The following is a 23,016-nucleotide window of genomic DNA, read 5'->3' on the forward strand; positions in this document are numbered from 1 at the left end:
CCAATCCCAATCCCAATCCCAATCCCCATCCCAATCCGGATCCTGATTCCAATCCCAATCCCAACCCTGATCCCAATTCCAATCCTGATCCCAATCCCAATCCCCATTCCAATCCCAATCCCAATCCCGATCCCAATCCCGATCCCAATCCTGATCCCGATTCCGATCCCAATTCCAATCCCAACCCCGATCCCAATACCAATCCCCATTCCAATCCCAATCCCAACCCCGATCCCAATTCCAATCCTGATCCCAATCCTGATCCTGATTCCGATCCCAATTCCAATTCCAATCCCAATCCCAATCCCAAACCCCATTCCAATCCCCATCCCAATCCCCATCCCCATCCCGATCCCAATCCCAATCCCGATCCCGATCCCGATCCCGGCCGCGTGGCACAAACGAACACCCATCGCTTCTCCGATAAAATTTATGGATCTGGAATACACAACTCCCGTCCTTCCCCAAATCCCAGCCCGAGCCGAGCTCTCGGATTCCGGAGGAATCTTCGGGGAGGAAAAAAATCCGGGATTCGCTCCCGGCTCCTGGAAGAGACGCGGAGTCTTCCCAACCATCCCTGAGTTTTGGATCTCCTGGAATCGCCGCCGCCGCCGCTCCGAGTCCGGAATTCCCGCGGCGGGAAAAACCCGGATCCGCCTTTCCCTCTTTTCCACGGAATAAAAAACCCCGAATCCCCCCCAAAAAAATAAAAACCACCCCAAAAAAAAAATCTCGGAGGGGTTCCGGATCCCGGTGGAGATTCCCGAGGGATCCTCAGGAATTCTCCAGCACCTGGTGGGGCAGGGGGACGGCGGCGGATCCGAGGAAGGATCCCGGTTTTTCGCGGCCCTTCAGGAAAAACGTCAGGAGCTCCCCCTTGCCCTTGACGTAGACGGCGCCGCGGCGGACGAAGCGGAATCCGTATTCCTTCAGGATCTGCTGCGTCTCCTCCACCACCTTCCCGGGGAGAGAAAAACCCCAAAAAATCGGGAATTTGGGAATTTGGGGAGGTGGGAAAAGCGGGAAGAGCTCGGGGGAGAAAATTCCGAGGAAGGAGCGGGAATTCCTGGAAGGGGATTCCCAGAGGAAGGTTGGGAGTGTTCAGGGAAGGGTTGGAGAGGTTTGGGATCGGGGTTGGGATGGGGATGGGATGGAAGGTCCGTGGATAATCCCATAATCCCAAACCATTGCGGGATTCTGGGATCCAGGACACTCAGGATCCATCCCCAGGGATTTTTATGGAATTTAGGGGTGGAAAAGGGAATTCCTGGAGTCCCCAATTCCCAAGGAAGCCCTGGTGTGATCCCACCTGGATATTCCCAAGATTCCCGGTCTGACCTCACCTGGATGTCCCCCATCCCAGCTGGATATTCCCAAATTTCCCAAGGTGATCACACCTGAATATTCCCCAGATTCCCTGTGTGATCCCCCTCAGATATTCCCCATCCCATCCCAATATTCCCAAGCTCATTCCCAGCAAGGTCCCACTGGGATGCCCCCATGGTCCCACCTGGATGTTCCCCATGATCCCACCCCACCATTCCCAGCTCATGATCCCACCCCACCATTCCCAGCTCATGATCCCACCTGGACATTCCCCATAATCCCACCCCACCATTCCCACCTCATGATCCCACCTGGATGTCCCCCATGACCCCACCTAGATGTTCCTCATGACCCCACCTGGACATTCCCCATGACCCCACCTGGATGTTCCCCATGATCCCACCCGGACGTCCCCAATGATCCCACCTGGACATTCCCCATGACCCCACCTGGACATTCCCCATGACCCCACCTGGATGTCCCCCATGATCGCACCTGGATGTCCCCATGAGGTCCCACCTGGATGTCCCCATGACCCCACCTGGACATTCCCCATGATCCCACCTGGACATTCCCCATGATGCCACCTGGACATTCCCCATGATCCCACCTGGACATTCCCCATGATCCTACCCCAACATTCCCAGCTCTTGATCCCACCTGGATGTCCCCCATGATCCCACCTGGATGTCCCCAATGATCCCACCTGGATGTCCCCATGAGGTCCCACCTGGACGTTCCCCATGACCCCACCTGGACATTCCCCATGACCCCACCTGGATGTTCCCCATGTCCCCACCTGGATGTTCCCCATGATCCCACCTGGACGTCCCCATGACCCCACCTGGACATTCCCCATGATCCCACCTGGACATCCCCATGACATCCCACCTGGACGTTCCCCATGATGCCCCCTGGACATTCCCCATGATCCCACCCCAACATTCCCCATGATCCTACCCCAACATTCCCAGCTCTTGATCCCACCTGGATGTCCCCCATGATCGCACCTGGATGTCCCCAATGATCCCACCTGGATGTCCCCATGAGGTCCCACCTGGACGTTCCCCATGACCCCACCTGGACATCCCCCATGACCCCACCTGGACATTCCCCATGACCCCACCTGGATGTTCCCCATGAGGTCCCACCTGGACGTTCCCCATGACCCCACCTGGACATCCCCCATGACCCCACCTGGACGTTCCCCATGTTCCCACCTGGATGTTCCCCATGACCCCACCTGGATGTCCCCATGATCCCACCTGGATGTCCCCATGATCCCACCTGGACATCCCCATGACCCCACCTGGATGTTCCCCATGACCCCACCTGGATGTCACCCATGACCCCACCTGGATGTCTCTCATGATCCCACCTGGATGTCCCCCATGATCCCACCTGGACGTTCCCCATGATCCCACCTAGATGTTCCTCATGACCCCACCTGGACATTCCCCATGTTCCCACCTGGATATTCCCCATGACCCCACCTGGATGTCCCCAGTGACCCCACCTGGATGTCCCTGTGACCCCACCTGGACATTCCCCATGACCCCACCTGGATGTCCCCAATGACCCCACCTGGATGTCCCCCATGATCCCACCTGGACATCCCCCATGACCCCACCTGGACATCCTCCATGATCCCACCTGGATGTCCTCCATGACCCCACCTGGACGTTCCCCATGATCCCACCCCAACATTCCCAGGCCCATTCCCAGCTCATGATCCCACCTGGATGTCCCCATGATCCCACCTGGACATTCCCCATGATCCCACCGGGATGTCCCCCATGATCCCACCTGGATGTCCCCCATGGTCCCACCTGGAGGTCCCCACCATCCCACCCCGCCATTCCCAGGCCCATTCCCAGCTCATGATCCCACCTGGATGTCACCCATGATCCCACCTGGATGTCCCCATGATCCCACCTGGATGTTCCCCATGATCCCACCTGGACGTTCCCCATGATCACACCCCAACATTCCAAGCTCTTGGTCCCACCTGGATGTCCCCAATGACCCCACCTGGACATTCCCCATGATCCCACCTGGACATCCCCATGACCCCACCTGGACATCCCCATGTCCCCACCTGGATGTTCCCCATGACCCCACCTGGATGTCACCCATGACCCCACCTGGATGTCCCCCATGATCCCACCTGGACGTTCCCCATGATCCCACCTAGATGTTCCTCATGACCCCACCTGGACATTCCCCATGTTCCCACCTGGATATTCCCCATGACCCCACCTGGATGTCCCCAGTGACCCCACCTCGATGTCCCTGTGACCCCACCTGGACATTCCCCATGACCCCACCTGGATGTCCCCAATGACCCCACCTGGATGTCCCCCATGATCCCACCTGGACATCCCCCATGACCCCACCTGGACATCCTCCATGATCCCACCTGGACATTCCCCATGTTCCCACCTGGATATTCCCCATGACCCCACCTGGATGTCCCCAGTGACCCCACCTGGATGTCCCTGTGACCCCACCTGGACATTCCCCATGACCCCACCTGGATGTCCCCAATGACCCCACCTGGATGTCCCCCATGATCCCACCTGGACATCCCCCATGACCCCACCTGGACATCCTCCATGATCCCACCTGGATGTCCTCCATGACCCCACCTGGACGTTCCCCATGATCCCACCTCGCCATTCCCAGGCCCATTCCCAGCTCATGATCCCACCTGGATGTCCCCATGAGGTCCCACCTGGATGTCCCCATGAGGTCACACCTGGACGTCCCCGTGTCCCCACCTGGACGTCCCCATGTCCCCACCTGGATGTTGCCCATCACTCCGGTGGACTCCATCCTGCTGGCCACGTTGACCGTGTTGCCCCAGATGTCGTAGTGCGGCTTCCGCGCCCCGATCACCCCGGCCAGCACCGCCCCCTTGTTCATCCCTGCCACGAAAACACGGATCACGCCCGGAACCTTCCGGAATTCCCGGAATTCCCGGCGTTCCCGCACTTGCCTATGCGCAGCATGAAGTTGTTGAAGGACTGGTAGTTGATGTTCATCAGCGTCACCTTCATGGCCAGCGCGAAGTCGGCCAGGTCGGCCAGGTGCTGCCAGCGCTCCTTGTCCGAGCGCGGCTCCTTCTGCCGGGAAATCCCGGGAATCGGACATGGAATTCTGCCCCATCATGGAGGGTGGGAGGGGGGACACGGGGATGGGACACGGAGATGGGACGTGGAGATGGGGACATGAGACACTGGGATGGGACATGGAGATGGGACATGGAGATGGGACATTGGGATGGGACATGGAGATGGGACACTGGGATGGGACATTGGGATGGGACATGGAGATGGGAAATGGATTTGGGGACACTGGGATGGGACATTGGGATGGGACATTGGGATGGGACATGGAGATGGGACATGGAGATGGGGACATGGAGATGGGACATTGGGATGGGACATGGAGATGGGAAATGGATTTGGGGACACTGGGATGGGACATTGGGATGGGATATTGGGATGGGACATTGGGATGGGATATGGAGATGGGAAATGGATTTGGGGACATGAAGATGGGACACTGGGATGGGACGTTGGGATGGGACATGGAGATGGGAAATGGATTTGGGGACACTGGGATGGGACATGGAGATGGGACATGGAGATGGGACATGGAGATTGGACATTGGGATGGGACATGGGGATGGGGCATGGAGATGGGGACACTGGGATGGGACATTGGGATGGGATATTGGGATGGGACATTGGGATGGGATATGGAGATGGGAAATGGATTTGGGGACACTGGGATGGGACATTGGGATGGGACATGGAGATGGGAAATGGATTTGGGGACACTGGGATGGGACATGGAGATGGGACATGGAGATGGGACATGGAGATTGGACATTGGGATGGGACATGGGGATGGGGCATGGAGATGGGGACACTGGGATGGGACATTGGGATGGGATATTGGGATGGGACATTGGGATGGGATATGGAGATGGGAAATGGATTTGGGGACACTGGGATGGGACATTGGGATGGGACATGGAGATGGGAAATGGATTTGGGGACATGGAGATGGGACACTGGGATGGGACATGGAGATGGGACACTGGGATGGGACATTGGGATGGGACATGGAGATGGGGCATGGAGATGGGGACACTGGGATGGGACATGGAGATAGGAAATGGATTTGGGGACATGAAGATGGGACATTGGGATGGGACATTGGGATGGGACATGGAGATGGGAAATGGATTTGGGGACACTGGGATGGGACATGGAGATGGGACATGGAGATGGGAAATGGATTTGGGGACATGGAGATGGGACACTGGGATGGGACATGGAGATGGGACACTGGGATGGGACATTGGGATGGGACATGGAGATGGGGCATGGAGATGGGGACACTGGGATGGGACATGGAGATAGGAAATGGATTTGGGGACATGAAGATGGGACACTGGGATGGGACATTGGGATGGGACATGGAGATGGGACACTGGGATGGGACATGGAGATTGGACATGGAGATAGGAAATGGATTTGGGGACATGAAGATGGGACACTGGGATGGGACATGGAGATGGGACACAGAGATGGAGATGGAGACATGGGGATGGGACATGGAGATGGGACATGGAGATGGGACGTGGATTTGGCAACATGGAGATGGGACACGGAGATGGGACATGGAGATGGGACACTGGGATGGGACATTGGGATGGGACATGGAGATGATGGGACATTGGGATGGGACATGGAGATGCGACATGGAGATGATGGGACACGGAGATGATGGGACATTGGGATGGGACAGAGATGGGACATGCAGATGGGACACTGGGATGGGACATTGGGATAGGATATGGAGATGGGGCATGGAGATGGGGACACTGGGATGGGACATTGGGATGGGACATGGAGATGGGACATGGAGATGATGGGACATTGGGATGGGACACAGGGATGGGGCATGGAGATGGGACATGGAGATGGGGCATAGAGATTGGACACTGGGATGGTAAATGGATTTGGGACATTGGGATGGGAGATGGAGATGGGACATGGATTTGGGGACATGGAGATGATGGGACATGGGGATGGAGGTGGGACATGGGGATGGGACACAGAGATGATTGGACATGGGGATGGGACACAGTGATAGGACACGGAGATGGGACATGGAGATGGGAGATGGAGATGGGACATGGTGGGACACGGAGATGATGGGACATGGAGTGGGACAAAGGGATAGGACACGGAGATGGGACATGGAGATGGGACATGGAGATGGGACATTGGGATGGGACATGGGGATGGGACGTGGATTTGGGGACATGGAGATGGGACACGGAGATGGGACATTGGGATGGGGCATGGAGATGGGGCATGGAGATGATGGGACATTGGGATGGGACAGGGATAGGACACGGAGATGGGACATGGGGATGGTGGGACATTGGGATGGTATATGGAGATGATGGGACATGGAGATGGTGGGACATTGGGATGGGAGATTGGGTGGGGATATTGGGATGTGACATAGAGATGATGGGACATGGAGATGGTGGGACATTGGGATGGGACTTTGGAACGGGACATGGAGATGGTGGGACATTGGGATGGGATACAGGGATAGGACACGGAGATGGGACATGGGGATGATGGGACATTGCGATGGGATACGGAGATGATGGGACATGGAGATGGGACATGGGGATGGGACATGGGTTTGGGGACATGGAGATGGGAGATGGATCTGGGGACATTGGGATGGGACATAGAGATGGGACATGGAATGGGACCCCAAGATGGGACATGGAGATGGGACATGGATCTGGGGACATTGGGATGGGATATGGAGATGATGGGACATGGATTTGGGGACATTGGGATGGGATATGGAGGTGATGGGACATCAGGATGGGACATGGAGATGGGACATGGAATGGGACATGGAGATGGGACATGGAGATGATGGGAGATGGATTTGGGGACTTTGGGACGGGAGATGGAGATGATGGGACATGGAGATGGGACATGGGGATGATGGGACATGGGGATGATGGGACATTGGGACGGGATATGGAGATGATGGGACATGGATTTGGGGACATTGGGACGGGATATGGAGATGATGGGACATCAGGATGGAACACGGAGATGGGACATGGGGATGGGGACACTGGGACGGGAGATGGAGATCGCACACGGTTGGGACACAGAGCGGGGACGTTCAGATGGGACCCAAGGACGGGGACAGGGAGGAAGGGACGGATCCCAAGGTCCCCAGGGGTGTCCCACGGGCGGATCCCGGCCGGACCTTGGCTCCGAAGCCGTTGGCGCCGGCGTCGGGCGTCACCCCGGAGGCGGCCATGTAGGTGCTGCCGATGGTCTTGATCTTGGTGATGCAGCGGAACTGGGGCTCGTCCAGGAGCTGGGAACCACAGGGAACCGGGATCAGGGCGGGAGCATCCCGGGGGATCCCACCTGGATGATCCCAGGGATCCCACCTGGATGATGCCAGGGATCCCACCTGGATGATCCCAGGGATCCCACCTGGATGTTCCCAGGGATCCCACCTGGATGATGCCAGGGATCCCACCTGGATGATGCCAGGGATCCCACCTGGATGATCCCAGGGATCCCACCTGGATGTTCCCAGGATCCCACCTGGATGTTCCCGTGATTCCCAGTCTGATCCCACCTGGATGTTCCTGATCACTCCCAGTCTGATCCCACCTGGATATTCCCCATCCCACCTGGATGTTACCCATCCCACTTGGATGTTCCCCACGATTCCCACTCTGATCCCACCTGGATGTTTCCAAGATTCCCAGTCTGATCCCACCTGGATGTTCCCAAGATTCCCAGTCTGATCCCACCTGGATGTTTCCAATTCCCAGTCTGATCCCACCTGGATGTTCCCGTGATTCCCAGTCTGATCCCACCTGGATGTTCCCCACAATTCCCATTCTGACCTCACCTGGATGTTCCCCACAATTCCCATTCTGACCTCACCTGGATGTTCCCCACAATTCCCAGTGTGATCCCACCTGGATGTTCCCCATCCCACCTGGATGTTCCTGTGATTCCCAGTCTGATCCCACCTGGATGTTCCTGATTCCCATGTCTGATCCCACCTGGGTGCTCCCTGTCCCACCTGGACATTCCCTGAGATTCCCACTCTGATCCCACCTGGATGTTCCTGTGATTCCCGGTGTGATCCCACCTGGATATTCCCCATCCCACCTGGACGTTCCCCACAATTCCCAGTATGATCCCACCTGGATGTTCCTGTGATTCCCAGTCTGATCCCACCTGGATATTCCCAATTTCCAGTGTGATCCCACCTGGACGTTCCCTGTTCCACCTGGACGTTCCCTGTCCCACCTGGATGTTCCCACAATTCCCAGTGTGACCCCACCTGGACCCTCCCCATGATTCCCACCACGATCCCACCTGGATGTTCCCGTGATTCCCCAATAAGATCCCACCTGGATGTTCCCTGTCCCACCTGGATGTTCCCAATTCCCAGTCTGATCCCACCTGGATGTTCCCTGTCCCACCTGGATGTTCCCAATTCCCAGTCTGATCTCACCTGGATGTTCCCTGTCCCACCTGGATGTTCCCTGAGATTCCCAGTCTGATCCCACCTGGATATTCCCCCCAATTCCCAGTCTGATCCCACCTGGATATTCTCCATCCCACCTGGATGTTCCTGTGATGCCTGGTGTGATCCCACCTGGACATTCCCCCAATTCCCAGTCTGATCCCACCTGGATGTTCCCTGTCCCACCTGGATGTTCCCGTGATTCCCAGTCTGATCCCACCTGGATGTTCCTGATTCCTGTGTCTGATACCACCTGGGTGCTCCCTGTCCCACCTGGACATTCCCTGAGATTCCCACTCTGATCCCACCTGGATGTTCCTGTGATTCCTGGTGTGATCCCACCTGGATATTCTCCATCCCACCTGGATGTTCCTGATTCCCAGTCTGATCCCACCTGGATGCTCCCTGTCCCACCTGGATGTTCCCTGTTATTCCCAGTGTGATCCCACCTGGATGTTCCCGTGATTCCCACCACGACCCCACCTGGACCCTCCCCATGATTCCCACCACGATCCCCCCTGGATATTCCCTGAGATTCCCAGTCTGATCCCACCTGGATGTTCCCGTGATTCCCACCATGACCCCACCTGGATGTTCCTGATCACTCCTGGTGTGATCCCACCTGGACGTTCCCGATCCCACCTGGATGTTCCTGTGATTCCCAGTCTGTTCCCACCTGGACATTCCCCCCAATTCCCAGTCTGATCCCACCTGGATGTTCCCCATCCCACCTGGATGTTCCCTGAGATTCCCAGTCTGATCCCACCTGGATGTTCCCCATCCCACCTGGATGTTCCTGTGATTCCCAGTCTGATCCCACCTGGATGTTCCTGTGATTCCCAGTCTGATCCCACCTGGATGTTCCCTGTCCCACCTGGATGTTCCTGTGATTCCCAGTCTGATCCCACCTGGATATTCCCAATTTCCAGTCTGATCCCACGTGGATTTTCCCCATCCCACCTGGATGTTCCTGTGATTCCCAGTCTGATCCCACCTGGATGCTCCCCACAATTCCCATGTCTGATCCCACCTGGATGCTCCTTGTCGCACCTGGACATTCCCTGAGATTCCCACTCTGATCCCACCTGGATGTTCCTGTGATTCCTGGTGTGATCCCACCTGGATATTCCCCATCCCACCTGGATGTTCCTGATTCCCAGTCTGATCCCACCTGGATGCTCCCTGTCCCACCTGGATGTTCCCTGTTATTCCCAGTGTGATCCCACCTGGATGTTCCCGTGATTCCCACCACGACCCCACCTGGACCCTCCCCATGATTCCCACCACTATCCCACCTGGATATTCCCTGAGATTCCCAGTATGATCCCACCTGGATGTTCCCACGATTCCCAGTCTGATCCCACCTGGATGTTCCTGTGATTCCCAGTCTGATCCCACCTGGATATTCTCCATCCCACCTGGATGTTCCCACAATTCCCAGTCTGATCCCACCTGGATGTTCCCTGTTCCACCTGGATGTTCCCTGGTATTCCCTGTCTGATCCCACCTGGACGTTCCCTGTGATTCCCGGTCTGATCCCACCTGGATGTTCCTGTGATTCCCACCATGACCCCACCCGGAACCTCCCCGTGATTCCCAGTGTGATCCCACCTGGACATTCCCTGAGATTCCCAGTGTGATCCCACCTGGACATTCCCCACAATTTCCAGTCTGATCCCACCTGGATGCTTCCCACAATTCCCAGTGTGATCCCACCTGGACGTTCCCCATCCCACCTGGATGTTCCAGTGATTCCCAGTGTGATCTCACCTGGACATTCCCTGAGATTCCCAGTGCGATCCCACCTGGATGTTCCCCACAATTCCCAGCCTGATCCCACTTGGATGTTCCTGATCACTCCCGGTGTGATCCCACCTGGATATTCCCATGATTCCCAGTCTGATCCCACTTGGATGTTCCCGTGATTCCCAGTCTGATCCCACCTGGATGTTCCCTGTCCCACCTGGACATTCCCTGTGATTCCCAGTCTGATCCCACCTGGATGTTCCTGTGATTCCCAGTCCGATCCCACCTGGACGTTCCCCACAATTCCTGGTGTGATCCCACCTGGACATTCCCTGTGATTCCCAGTCTGATCCCACCAGGATGTTCCCCACAATTCCCAGTCTGATCCCACCTGGACATTCCCTGAGATTCCCAGTCTGATCCCACCTGGATTTTCCCATGATTCCCACTCTGATCCCACCTGGATGTTCCTGTGATTCCCAGTCTGATCCCACCTGGATGTTCCCAATTCCCAGTCTGATCTCACCTGGATGTTCCCGTGATTCCCACCATGACCCCACCTGGACCCTCCCCATGATTCCCACTACGATCCTACCTGGATATTCCCTGAGATGCCCAGTCTGATCCCACCTGGATGTTCCCATGATTCCCAGTCTGATCCCACCTGGATATTCCCTGTGATTCCCAGTCTGATCCCACCTGGATGTTCCCAATTCCCATGTGTGATCCCACCTGGATGTTCCCAATTCCCATGTCTGATCCCACCTGGATGTTCCTGTGATTCCTGGTGTGATCCCACCTGGATATTCTCCATCCCGCCTGGATATTCCTGATCACTCCCGATGTGATCCCACCTGGACGTTCCCCATCCCACCTGGATTTTCCTGTGATTCCCAGTCTGATCCCACCTGGACATTCCCTGAGATTCCCCCCATGACCCCACCTGGATATTCCTGATCACTCCCAGTGTGATCCCACCTGGATATTCCCCATCCCACCTGGATTTTCCCCGAGATTCCCAGTCTGATCTCACCTGGACATTCCCACAATTCCCACTGTGATCCCACCCGGACCCTCCCTGTGATTCCCGCCCCGATCCCAACCATCCATTCCCGTTTCCATGCGGAATTCCGTCGGGGCGGGGCAGGGCGGGGCGTGGCGGGTTCAGGGCAGGGCGTGGCGTGGCAGGGCGTGGCGTGGCATGGCGGGGTGGGGCGGGGCGTGGCGTGGCGGGGCAGGGCGTGGTGTGGCGTGGCGTGGCGGGGCGGGGCGTGGCGAGGCGTGGCGGGGCAGGGCGGGGCAGGTTCGGGGCGGGGCGGGGCAGGGCAGGGCGTGGCGGGGCGTGGCGGGGCGTGGCGGGGCGTGGCGCTCACCGCGTCGAAGTCGGAGATGATCTCGTTGAGGAAGCGCAGGCACTCGATGCCGCCGTTGTTGATGCTCTCCTCGGTGTAGAAATCGGCAAAGTTGGGCAGCGAGGCGAACATCACCCCGATCTCCTCGTAGGATTGGCTGTACAGCTCCTGGGAATGCCGGGAATGCCGCCCCCGGAATCGGTTATTGATTATCGGTTATTGATTATTGATTATGGGGTATTCGTTATTGGTTATGGGTTATTGGTTATGGGTTATGGGTTGGGTGGGGATGGGAACATCACCCCGATCTCCTCGTAGGATTGGCTGTACAGCTCCTGGGAATGCCGGGAATGCCGCCCCCGGAATCGGTTATTGATTATCGGTTATTGATTATCGGTTATTGGGTATGCGTTATGGGGTATTGGTTATTGGTTATGGGTTATGGGATGGGAACATCACCCCGATCTCCTCGTAGGATTGGCTGTACAGCTCCTGGGAATGCCGGGAGCGCGCCGATATCGGTTATTGATTATCGGTTATTGATTATTGATTATCAGTTATGGGTTATTCGTTATTGGTTATGGGTTATTGGTTATGGGTTATGTGTTATGGGATGGGAACATCACCCCGATCTCCTGGTAGGATTGGCTGTACAGCTCCTGGGAATGCCGGGAATGCCGCCCCCGATTCGGTTATTGATTATCGGTTATTGATTATTGGTTATTGGGTATGCGTTATGGGGTATTGGTTATTGGTTATGGGTTATGGGTTATGGGTTATGGGTTATCGGTTATTGGTTATGGGTTATGGGTTGGGTAGGGATGGGAACATCACCCCGATCTCCTCGTAGGATTGGCTGTACAGCTCCTGGGAACGCCGGGAATCCCGCCCCCGGAATCGGTTATTGATTATCGGTTATTGATTATCGATTATGGGTTATGGGTTATAGGTTATGGGTTATTGGTTATCGGTTATGGGTTGGGCAGGGATGGGAACATCACCCCGATCTCCTCATAGGATTGGCTGTACAGCTCCTGGGAATGCCGGGAATCCCGCCCCCGGAATCGGTTATTGATTATCGGTTATTGATTATCGGTTATTGGTCATTGCTATGGGTTATGAGTTATGGGTTATGGGTTGGGCAGGGATGGGAACATCACCCCGATCTCCTCGTAGGATTGGCTGTACAGCTCCTGGGAATGCCGGGAGCGCGCCAATATCGGTTATTGATTATCGGGTATTGATTATCGGTTATTGGTTATGGGTTATTGGGTATGCATTATGGGGTATTGGTTATTGGGTATGGGTTATGGGTTGGGCGAGGATGGGAACATCACCCCGATCTCCTCGTAGGATTGGCTGTACAGCTCCTGGGAATGTCGGGAATCCCGCCCCCGGAATCGGTTATTGATTATCGGTTATTGGTCATTGCTATGGGTTATGAGTTATGGGTTATGGGTTGGGCAGGGATGGGAACATCACCCCGATCTCCTCGTAGGATTGGCTGTACAGCTCCTGGGAATGCCGGGAGCGCGCCGATATCGGTTATTGATTATCGGGTATTGATTATCGGTTATTGGTTATGGGTTATTGGGTATGCATTATGGGGTATTGGTTATTGGGTATGGGTTATGGGTTGGGCGAGGATGGGAACATCACCCCGATCTCCTCGTAGGATTGGCTGTACAGCTCCTGGGAATGTCGGGAGCACGCCAATATCGGTTATTGATTATCGGTTATTGATTACCGGGTATTGGTTATGGGTTATTGGGTATGCGTTATGGGGTATTGGTTATTGGTTATGGGTTATGGGTTGGGTGGGGATGGGAACATCACCCCGATCTCCTCGTAGGATTGGCTGTACAGCTTCTGGGAATGCCGGGAATGCCGCCCCCGGAATCGGTTATTGATTATCGGTTATTGATTATCGGTTATTGGTTATGGGTTATTGGGTATGCGTTATGGGGTATTGGTTATTGGTTATGGGTTATGGGTTGGGTGGGGATGGGAACATCACCCCGATCTCCTCGTAGGATTGGCTGTACAGCTCCTGGGAACGCCGGGAATCCCGCCCCCGGAATCGGTTATTGATTATCGGGTATTGATTATCGGTTATTGGTTATGGGTTATTGGGTATTGGTTATGGGTTATTGGTTATGGGTTATTGGTTATGGGTTATGGGTTATGGGTTATGGGTTATGGGATGGGAACATCACCCCGATCTCCTCGTAGGATTGGCTGTACAGCTCCTGGGAATGCCGGGAATCCCGCCCCCGGAATCGGTTATTGATTATCGGTTATTGATTATCGGTTATTGATTATCGGTTATTGGTTATTGGTTATGGGTTATGGGTGGGGATGGGAACATCACCCCGATCTCCTCGTAGGATTGGCTGTACAGCTCCTGGGAAGGCCGGGAGCGCGCCGATATCGGTTATTGATTATCGGGTATTGATTATTGGTTATTGGTTATCAGTTATTGGTTATGGGTTATTGGGTTATGGGTTATTGGTTATCGGTTATGGGTTGGGCAGGGATGGGAACATCACCCTGATCTCCTCGTAGGATTGGCTGTACAGCTCCTGGGAATGCCGGGAATCCCGCCCCCGGAATCGGTTATTGATTATCGGTTATTGATTATCGGTTATTGGTCATTGCTATGGGTTATGAGTTATGGGTTATGGGTTGGGCGAGGATGGGAACATCACCCCGATCTCCTCGTAGGATTGGCTGTACAGCTCCTGGGAATGCCGGGAATCCCGCCCCCGGAATCGGTTATTGATTATCGGTTATTGATTATTGATTATGGGTTATGGGTTATGGGTTATGGGTTATGGGTTATGGGTTGGGCGGGGATGGGAACATCACCCCGATCTCCTCGTAGGATTGGCTGTACAGCTCCTGGGAACGCCAGGAGCGCGCCGATATCGGTTATTGATTATCGGTTATTGATTATCGGTTATTGGTTATGGGTTATGGGTTATGGGTTATGGGTTATGGGTTATGGGTTATGGGTTATTGGTTATGGGTTATGGGTTATGGGTTGGGTGGGGATGGGAACATCACCCCGATCTCCTCGTAGGATTGGCTGTACAGCTCCTGGGAATGCCGGGAATCCCGCCCCCGGAGCCGGTTATTGATTATCGGTTATTGATTATCGGTTATTGATTATCGGTTATGGGTTATGTGTTATTGGTTATGGGTTATGGGTTGGGCAGGGATGGGAACATCACCCTGATCTCCTCGTAAGATTGGCTGTACAGCTCCTGGGAATGCCGGGAATTCCGCCCCCGGAGCGCGCCAATATCGGTTATTGATTATCGGTTATTGATTATCGGTTATTGGTTATTGATTATGGGTTATTGGTTATTGGATTTTTCTGGATCCCTGGGAGTATCCAAGGAAAGGTTGGAGCCACCTGGGACCAGGATGGGATGGAAGCTCCGTGGATCCCGCCCAAAGAATTCCAGGAAATGTGGAAACGGCCCTGAAAGGCGGGAATACCGCCCGGAAAAGCGGGAATACCGCCCGGAAAAGTGGGAATACCGCCCGGAAAAGCGGGAAAACTGCCCAGAAAAGCGGGAATACTGCCCGGAAAAGCGGGAATACCACCCAGAAAAGCGGGAATACGGCCGAGAAAAGCGGGAATACCACCCAGAAAAGTGGGAATACCGCCCGGAAAATGGGGAATACCGCCCAGAAAAGCGGGAATACTGCCCGGAAAAGCGGGAATACTGCCCAGAAAAGCCGGAATACCGCCCGGAAAGGTGGGAATACCGCCCAGAAAAGTGGGAATACCGCCCAGAAAAGCGGGAATACCGCCCAGAAAAGTGGGAATGCCACCCAGGAAAGCAGGAATACCACCTAGAAAAGTGGGAATACCGCCCAGAAAAGTGGGAATACTGCCCAGAAACATGGGAATACCGCCCAGAAAAGTGGGAATACCGCCCAGAAAAGCGGGAATACCGCCCGGAAAAGCGGGAATACTGCCTAGATAAGCGGGAATATTGCCCATAAAAGTGGGAATACCGCCCAGAAAAGTGGTAAAACTGCCCAGAAAAGTGGGAATACCGCTGAGAAAAGTGGGAATACCACCCAGAAAAGCGGGAATAGTGCCCAAAAAAGCAGGAACACCGCCCAAAAAAGCGGGAATATGGCCCGGAAAAGCGGGAATACCGACCTCATCCCGCTTTTTGGAGCCCAGGAAGTGTCGGGCCACGTGCTCGGGCAGCATGTTGGCCACCAGGGCCTCGTTCCAGCGGCGCATCTCGGAGACGCGCTCCTTCTGGTCGTGGACGTCGATCTTCCACAGGAACAGCGTCCGGGCCAGCTTCTCCACCTGGGAATTAACAGGGAATGGTGGGAATTGTGGGGATTCTGGGAATTATGGGAATTGTGGGATTGTGGGATTGTGGGATAACGGGATAATGGGATGACGGGGTTGGATAACGGAGACGCGCTCCTTCTGGTCGTGGACGTCGATCTTCCACAGGAACAGCGTCCGGGCCAGCTTCTCCACCTGGGAATGGTGGGAATTGTGGGAATTGTGGGAATTGTGGGGTGTTGGGATTGTGGGGTTGTGGGGTTGTGGGATAATGGGATTGCAGGATGGGATAATGGGATAACGGGGTTGGATAACGGAGACGCGCTCCTTCTGGTCGTGGACGTCGATCTTCCACAGGAACAGCGTCCGGGCCAGCTTCTCCACCTGGGAATGGTGGGAATTGTGGGAATTGTGGGAATTGTGGGAATTGTGGGAATTGTGGGGATGATGGGATTGCGGGATGGTGGGATAACGGGAAAACGGGATAATGGAGACGCGCTCCTTCTGGTCGTGGACGTCGATCTTCCACAGGAACAGCGTCCGGGCCAGCTTCTCCACCTGGGAATTAACAGGGAATGGTGGGAATTCTGGGAATTGTGGGAATTGTGGGAATTCTGGGGATTGTGGGGTGTTGGGATTGTGGGGATGATGGGGATTGTGGGATAACGGGATAACGGGGTTGGATAATGGAGACGCGCTCCTTCTGGTCGTGGACGTCGATCTTCCACAGGAACAGCGTCCGGGCCAGCTTCTCCACCTGGGAATGGTGGGAATTGTGGGAATTGTGGGAATTCTGGGAATTGTGGGAATTGTGGGAATTGTGGGGATGATGGGATTGCGGGATGGTGGGATAAAGGGATAACGGGATAACGGAGACGCGCTCCTTCTGGTCGTGGACGTCGATCTTCCACAGGAACAGCGTCCGGGCCAGCTTCTCCACCTGGGAATTAACAGGGAATGGTGGGAATTGTGGGAATTCTGGGGTGTTGGGATTGTGGGATGGTGGGATAATGGGATAATGGGATAATGGGGTTGGATAACGGAGACGCGCTCCTTCTGGTCTTGGACGTCGATCTTCCACAGGAACAGCGTCCGGGCCAGCTTCTCCACCTGGGAATTAACAGGGAATTGTGGGAATTCTGGGAATTGTGGGGTATTGGGATTGTGGGGGTGATGGGATTGCGGGATGGTGGGATAACGGGATAACGGGATAATGGAGACGCGCTCCTTCTGGTCGTGGACGTCGATCTTCCACAGGAACAGCGTCCGGGCCAGCTTCTCCACCTGGGAATGGTGGGGATTGTGGGAATTCTGGGAATTCTGGGGATTGTGGGGATTGTGGGGATGATGGGATTGTGGGATAATGGGATTGCAGGATGGGATAACGGGATAACGGGGTTGGATAACGGAGACGCGCTCCTTCTGGTCGTGGACGTCGATCTTCCACAGGAACAGCGTCCGGGCCAGCTTCTCCACCTGGGAATGGTGGGGATTGTGGGAATTCTGGGAATTCTGGGGATTGTGGGGATTGTGGGGATGATGGGATTGTGGGATAATGGGATTGCAGGATGGGATAACGGGATAACGGGGTTGGATAACGGAGACGCGCTCCTTCTGGTCGTGGACGTCGATCTTCCACAGGAACAGCGTCCGGGCCAGCTTCTCCACCTGGGAATGGTGGGAATTGTGGGAATTGTAGGAATTGTGGGAATTGTGGGAATTCCTGGGATTGTGGGATTATGGGGATTGTGGGATTGTGGGATTGTGGGATTGTGGGATAACGGGAATATGGGATGATGGGATAACGGAGACGCGCTCCTTCTGGTCGTGGAGGTCGATCTTCCACAGGAACAGCGTCCGGGCAGCTTCTCCACCTGGGAATGGTGGGAATTGTGGGAATTGTGGGAATTGTGGGAATGTGGGATAACGGGAAGATGGAATCATGGACTCCTTCTGGTCATCGACGTCAATCTTGCAAAGGAATTGGGATGATGGGATAATGGGATAATGGGATAATGGGATGATGGGATAAAGGGATAATGGGATAATCAATTATGGGATAATGGGATAATGGAATTATGGGATAATGAAAATATGGGATAATGAGATAATGGGAATAAGGGATAATGGGATAATCAATTATGGGATAATGGGATCATGGGATCATGGAATTATGGGATAATGGGATAATGGAATAATCAATTATGGGATAATGGGATAATGGGATTATGGGATAATGGGATAATGGGATGAGGGGATATTGGGATATTGGGATAATGGGATAATGGGATAATGGGATATTGGGATATTGGGATAATGGGATAATGGGATAATGGGATAATGGGATAATGGGATAATGGGATAATGGGATAATGGGATGATGGGATAATGGGATAATGGGATAATCAATTATGGGACAATGGGATAATGGGATGAGGGTGTTCCTGGAATTGGTGGTGGCTGGAAAACCCTTTGGGAGTTTCCTTGGAAAAGCTGCAGGTGCTGTGGATGGGCCTGGGATAAATCCCGGTGCCTCAGAGCTTCCAGGGAATCCGAAAAGGGATTTGGGGAATTCTGGGAAGGGATTTGGAAGGGAAGGGAAGGGAAGGGAAGGGAAGGGAAGGGAAGGGAAAATATGGAAGGGAAAATATGGAAGGTGAAGGACAACAGAAAGAAGGAGAGGTAAGAGGACGTAAGAGGAAGAAAAGTCAGGGAAAGGAAAGAAGAAGAAGGAAAAGGGAGGGAAGGACAGGCAAGAGGAGGAAAAAGAAGGGAAAGAGAAGAGAAGGAGGGAAAAGGAAGGAAGAAGAAGGAAAAGGGAGGGAAGGAGAGGCAATAGGAGGAAAGAGTAAGAAATGGCAGGAAAAGGAAGGAAGAAGAAGGAAAAGGAAGGAAGAGGAAGGAAAAGGAAGGAAGAAGAAGGAAAAGGAAGAGGAAGGAAAAGGAAGGAAGAAGAAGGAAAAGGGAGGAAAAAGAAGGAAAAGGGAGGGAAGGAGAGGCAAGAGGAGGAAAGAGGAAGAAAAGGCAGGAAAAGGAAGGAAAAACAAGGAAAAGGAAGGGAAAACAAGGAAAAGGAAGGAAGAAGAAGGGAAAGGAAGGAAGGGGAAGGAAAAGGGAGGGAACGAGAGGCAAGAGGAGGAAAAAGAAGAGAAAGAAAAAAAAGGCAGGAGAAGGAAGGAAGAAGAAGGAAAAGGGAGGGAAGGAGAGGAGGAAAAAGAAGAGGAGGAAAACGAGAAAGGGAAGAAAAGGCAGGAAAAGGAAGGAAGAAGAAAGAAAATGAAGGAAGAAGAAGTAAAAGGAAGGAAGAAGAAGGAAAAGGGAGGAAGAAGAAGGAAAAGGTAGGAAGAAGAAGGAAAAGGGAGGAAAGGAGAGGCAAGAGGAGGAAAATGAAGGGAAAGGGGAAAATGGCAGGAAAAGGAAGGAAAAGAAGGAAAAGGGAGGGGAAGAAGAGGCAAAAGGAGGAAAGAGTAATAAAAGGCTGGAAGAGGAAGGTAAAACAAGGAAAAGGGAGGAAGAAGAAGGAAAAGGGAGGGAAGGAGAGGTAAGAGGAGGAAAGAAGAAGAAATGGCAGGAAAAGGAAGGGAAAACAAGGAAAAGGAAGGAAAAAGAAGGAAAATGAAGGAAGAAGAAGGAAAAGGAAGGAAGAAGAAGGAAAAGGGAGGAAAGGAGAGGCAAGAGGAGGAAAAAGAAGGGAAAGAGAAGAGAAGGATGGAAAATGAAGGAAGAAGAAGAAAAAGGGAGGAAGAAGAAGGAAAATGAAGGGAAAACAAGGAAAAGGGAGGAAGAAGAAGAAAAAGGGAGGAAGAAGAAGGAAAAGGGAGGAAGAAGAAGGAAAAGGGAGGGAAGGAGAGGCAAGAGGAGGAAAATTAAGGGAAAGGGAAGAGAATGAGAGAAAAGGAAGGAAAAGGAAGGAAGAAGAAAGAAAAGGGAGGAAGAAGAAGAAAAAGGGAGGAAGAAGAAGAAAAAGGGAGGAAGAAGAAGAAAAAGGGAGGAAGAAGAAGAAAAAGAGAGGAAGAAGAAGGAAAAGGGAGGAAGAAGAAGAAAAAGGAAGGAAGAAGAAGAAAAAGGAAGGAAGAAGAAGAAAAAGAGAGGAAGAAGAAGGAAAAGGAAGGAAGAAGAAGGAAAAGGGAGGGAAGGAGAGGAGGAAAAGGAAAAGGAGGAAATCGAGAAAGGGAAGAAAAGGCTGGAAAAAGAAGGAAGAAGAAGGAAAAGGGAGGGAAGGAGAGGCAAGAGGAGGAAAAAGAAGAGAAAGGGAAAAAAAGGCAGGAGAAGGAAGGAAGAAGAAGGAAAAGGAAGGGAAGGAGAGGCAAGAGGAGGAAAGAGTAAGAAAAGGCAGGAAGAGGAAGGGAAAACAAGGAAAAGTGAGGAAGCAGCAGGAAAAGGAAGGAAGAAGAATGAAAAGGGAGGGAATGAGAGGCAGGAGGAGGAAAAAGAAGGGAAAGGGAAGAGAAGGAGAGAAAAGGAAGGAAGAAAAAAGGAAAAGGGAGGGAAGGAGAGGAAAGAGCAGGAAAGAGTAAGAAATGGCAGGAGAAGGGAGGAAAAGAAGGAAAAGGAAGGAAGAAGAAGGAAAGGGGAGGAAGAAGAAGGAAAAGGGAGGAAGAAGAAGAAAAATGAAGGAAGAAGAAGAAAAATGAAGGAAGAAGAAGTAAAAGAAAGGAAGAAGAAGGGAAAAGGGAGGAAGAAGAAGGAAAAGGGAGGAAGGAGAAGGAAAATGAAGGAAGAAGAAGAAAAAGGGAGGGAGGAAGAAGAAGGAAAAGGGAGGAAGAAGAAGGAAAAGGGAGGAAGATGAAGGAAAAGGAAGGAAGAAGAAAGAAAAGGAAGGAAAAAGAAGGGAAAAGGGAGGGAAGGAGAGGCAAGAGAAGGAAAGAGTAAGAAAAGGCAGGAAAAGGAAGGAAGAAGAAGGAAAAGGAAGGAAGAAGAAAGAAAAGGAAGGAAGAAGAAAGAAAATGAAGGAAGAAGAAGGAAAAGGAAGGGAAGGAGAGACAAGCGGTGGAAAAAGAAGGGAAAGGGAAGAGAAGGAAGGAAAAGGAAAGAAAAACAAGGAGAAGGGAGGAAGAAGAAGAAAAAGAGAGGAAGAAGAAGGAAAAAGAAGGAAGGAAAAAGAAAGAAAAGGGAGGAAGAAGAAGGAAAAGGGAGGAAGAAGAAGGAAAAGGAAGGAAGAAGAAAGGAAAAGGGAGGAAGAAGAAGGAAAAGGAAGGAAGAAGAAGGGAAAAGGAAGGAAGAAGAAAGAAAAGGAAGGAAGAAGAAAGAAAAGGAAGGAAGAAGAAGTAAAAGGAAGGAAGAAGAAGGAAAAGGAAGGAAGAAGAAAGAAAAGGAAGGAAGAAGAAGGAAAAGGAAGGAAGAAGAAGGAAAAGGAAGAAGAAGAAAAAGGGAGGAAGAAGAAGGAAAAGGAAGGAAGAAGAAAGAAAAGGAAGGAAGAAGAAGGAAAAGGAAGGAAGAAGAAGGAAAAGGAAGGAAGAAGAAAGAAAAGAGAGGAAGAAGAAGGAAAAGGAAGGAAGAAGAAGGAAAAGGGAGGAAGAAGAAGTAAAACGAAGGAAGAAGAAAGAAAAGGGAGGAAGAAGAAGGAAAAGGAAGGAAGAAGAAAGAAAAGGAAGGAAGAAGAAGGAAAATGAAGGAAGAAGAAGGGAAAAGGGAGGGAATATCACCTTCCCCTCCCAGCCACTCACGTGCCGCGAGAAGTAGTAGAAGCTGAGCATCACCACGAAGATCATGGCGGTCATGGAGTACTTGGAGGGCACCAGCACCGACCTGCCGGGGGATCACCGGGATCAGGGAATTCCGTCCCCTCCATGTCCCCATGTCCCCGCGTCCCCGCGTCCCCGCGTCCCCGCGTCCCCTCCTTACGAGCTGTGCTGGCCGCGCCGCCGGTCGTACTGGTCGAAGATGGGCTCCCAGGCGGAGAAGTTGAGGGCGCCGGTGGCGGCGGTGATCAGCACCATCAGGGTCAGCTTGACCATGTGGCTCACCTGCACCAGCATCACGGTGGCCACCAGGGCCAGCAGGGCGATGTAGCTGTAGTACTTGGGGTGGGCGGCGCAGCCACCGCCACCGCCGCCGTCACCGTCACCGCGGGGAGGGGACAGGGTGGCGTTGGTGGCCAGCCAGCGGTGGCGGTGGCAGGCGAGCTGGGGACACGGGGGTGGGGTCAGCACGGGGACATGGGGGCCACCAGGGTGGTGTGGCTGCTGCATGAGGCCACCACCCCTTGGTGGCCCTGATGTCACCATCCCACTGTCCCCATGGCAGCCGAGCTGGGGACATGGGGACACAGTGGTGGCCACCACGGCCACCAGGGTGGTGTGGCTGCTCCGTGAAGCCATCACGCCTTGGTGGCCCTGATGTCACCACCCCACAGTCCCCATGGTGGCCAAGCTGGGGACATGGGGACATTGAGGCCACCGTGGCCACCATGGCCACCAGAGCTGCAATATCTGGGCTGCTCCTCAGAGCCACCACCCTGAGGTGGCCATGATGTCACCACCCCATGGTGGCCCTGATGTCACCACCCCATGGTCCCCGTGGTAGCTGAGCTGGGGACATGGGGACACAGTGGTGGCCACCATGGCCACCAGGGTGGTGTGGCTGCTCCGTGAAGCCACCACCCCTTGGTGGCCACAAGGTCCCGTTGGTGGCCAGCCAGCGGTGGCGGTG

At 53.7% G+C, this 23,016-nt stretch overlaps 1 protein-coding gene across 1 annotated transcript in view; it reads right to left on the minus strand.

Annotated features, from left to right (window-relative positions):
• Positions 1–420: 420 nt before the first annotated feature.
• ADCY3 (adenylate cyclase 3) overlaps positions 421–23,016 on the minus strand; it is a gene marked incomplete at its 5' end in the record, with an annotated part of 72,702 nt that continues 50,106 nt past the window's right edge. Inside the window, 8 exons of the mRNA XM_084227591.1 lie at positions 421–957; positions 4,129–4,253; positions 4,325–4,451; positions 7,654–7,767; positions 12,063–12,209; positions 16,222–16,380; positions 22,032–22,113; positions 22,210–22,490. Of these exons, the coding sequence (XP_084083717.1) occupies positions 775–957; positions 4,129–4,253; positions 4,325–4,451; positions 7,654–7,767; positions 12,063–12,209; positions 16,222–16,380; positions 22,032–22,113; positions 22,210–22,490 (1,218 nt within the window). The 3' untranslated portion in view covers positions 421–774. The remainder of the gene's footprint in view (positions 958–4,128; positions 4,254–4,324; positions 4,452–7,653; positions 7,768–12,062; positions 12,210–16,221; positions 16,381–22,031; positions 22,114–22,209; positions 22,491–23,016) is intronic.

This window comes from Fringilla coelebs (assembly GCF_963513975.1).
Source record: "Fringilla coelebs genome assembly, contig: SCAFFOLD_212, whole genome shotgun sequence".
NCBI classification, from domain to species: Eukaryota; Metazoa; Chordata; class Aves; order Passeriformes; family Fringillidae; genus Fringilla; species Fringilla coelebs.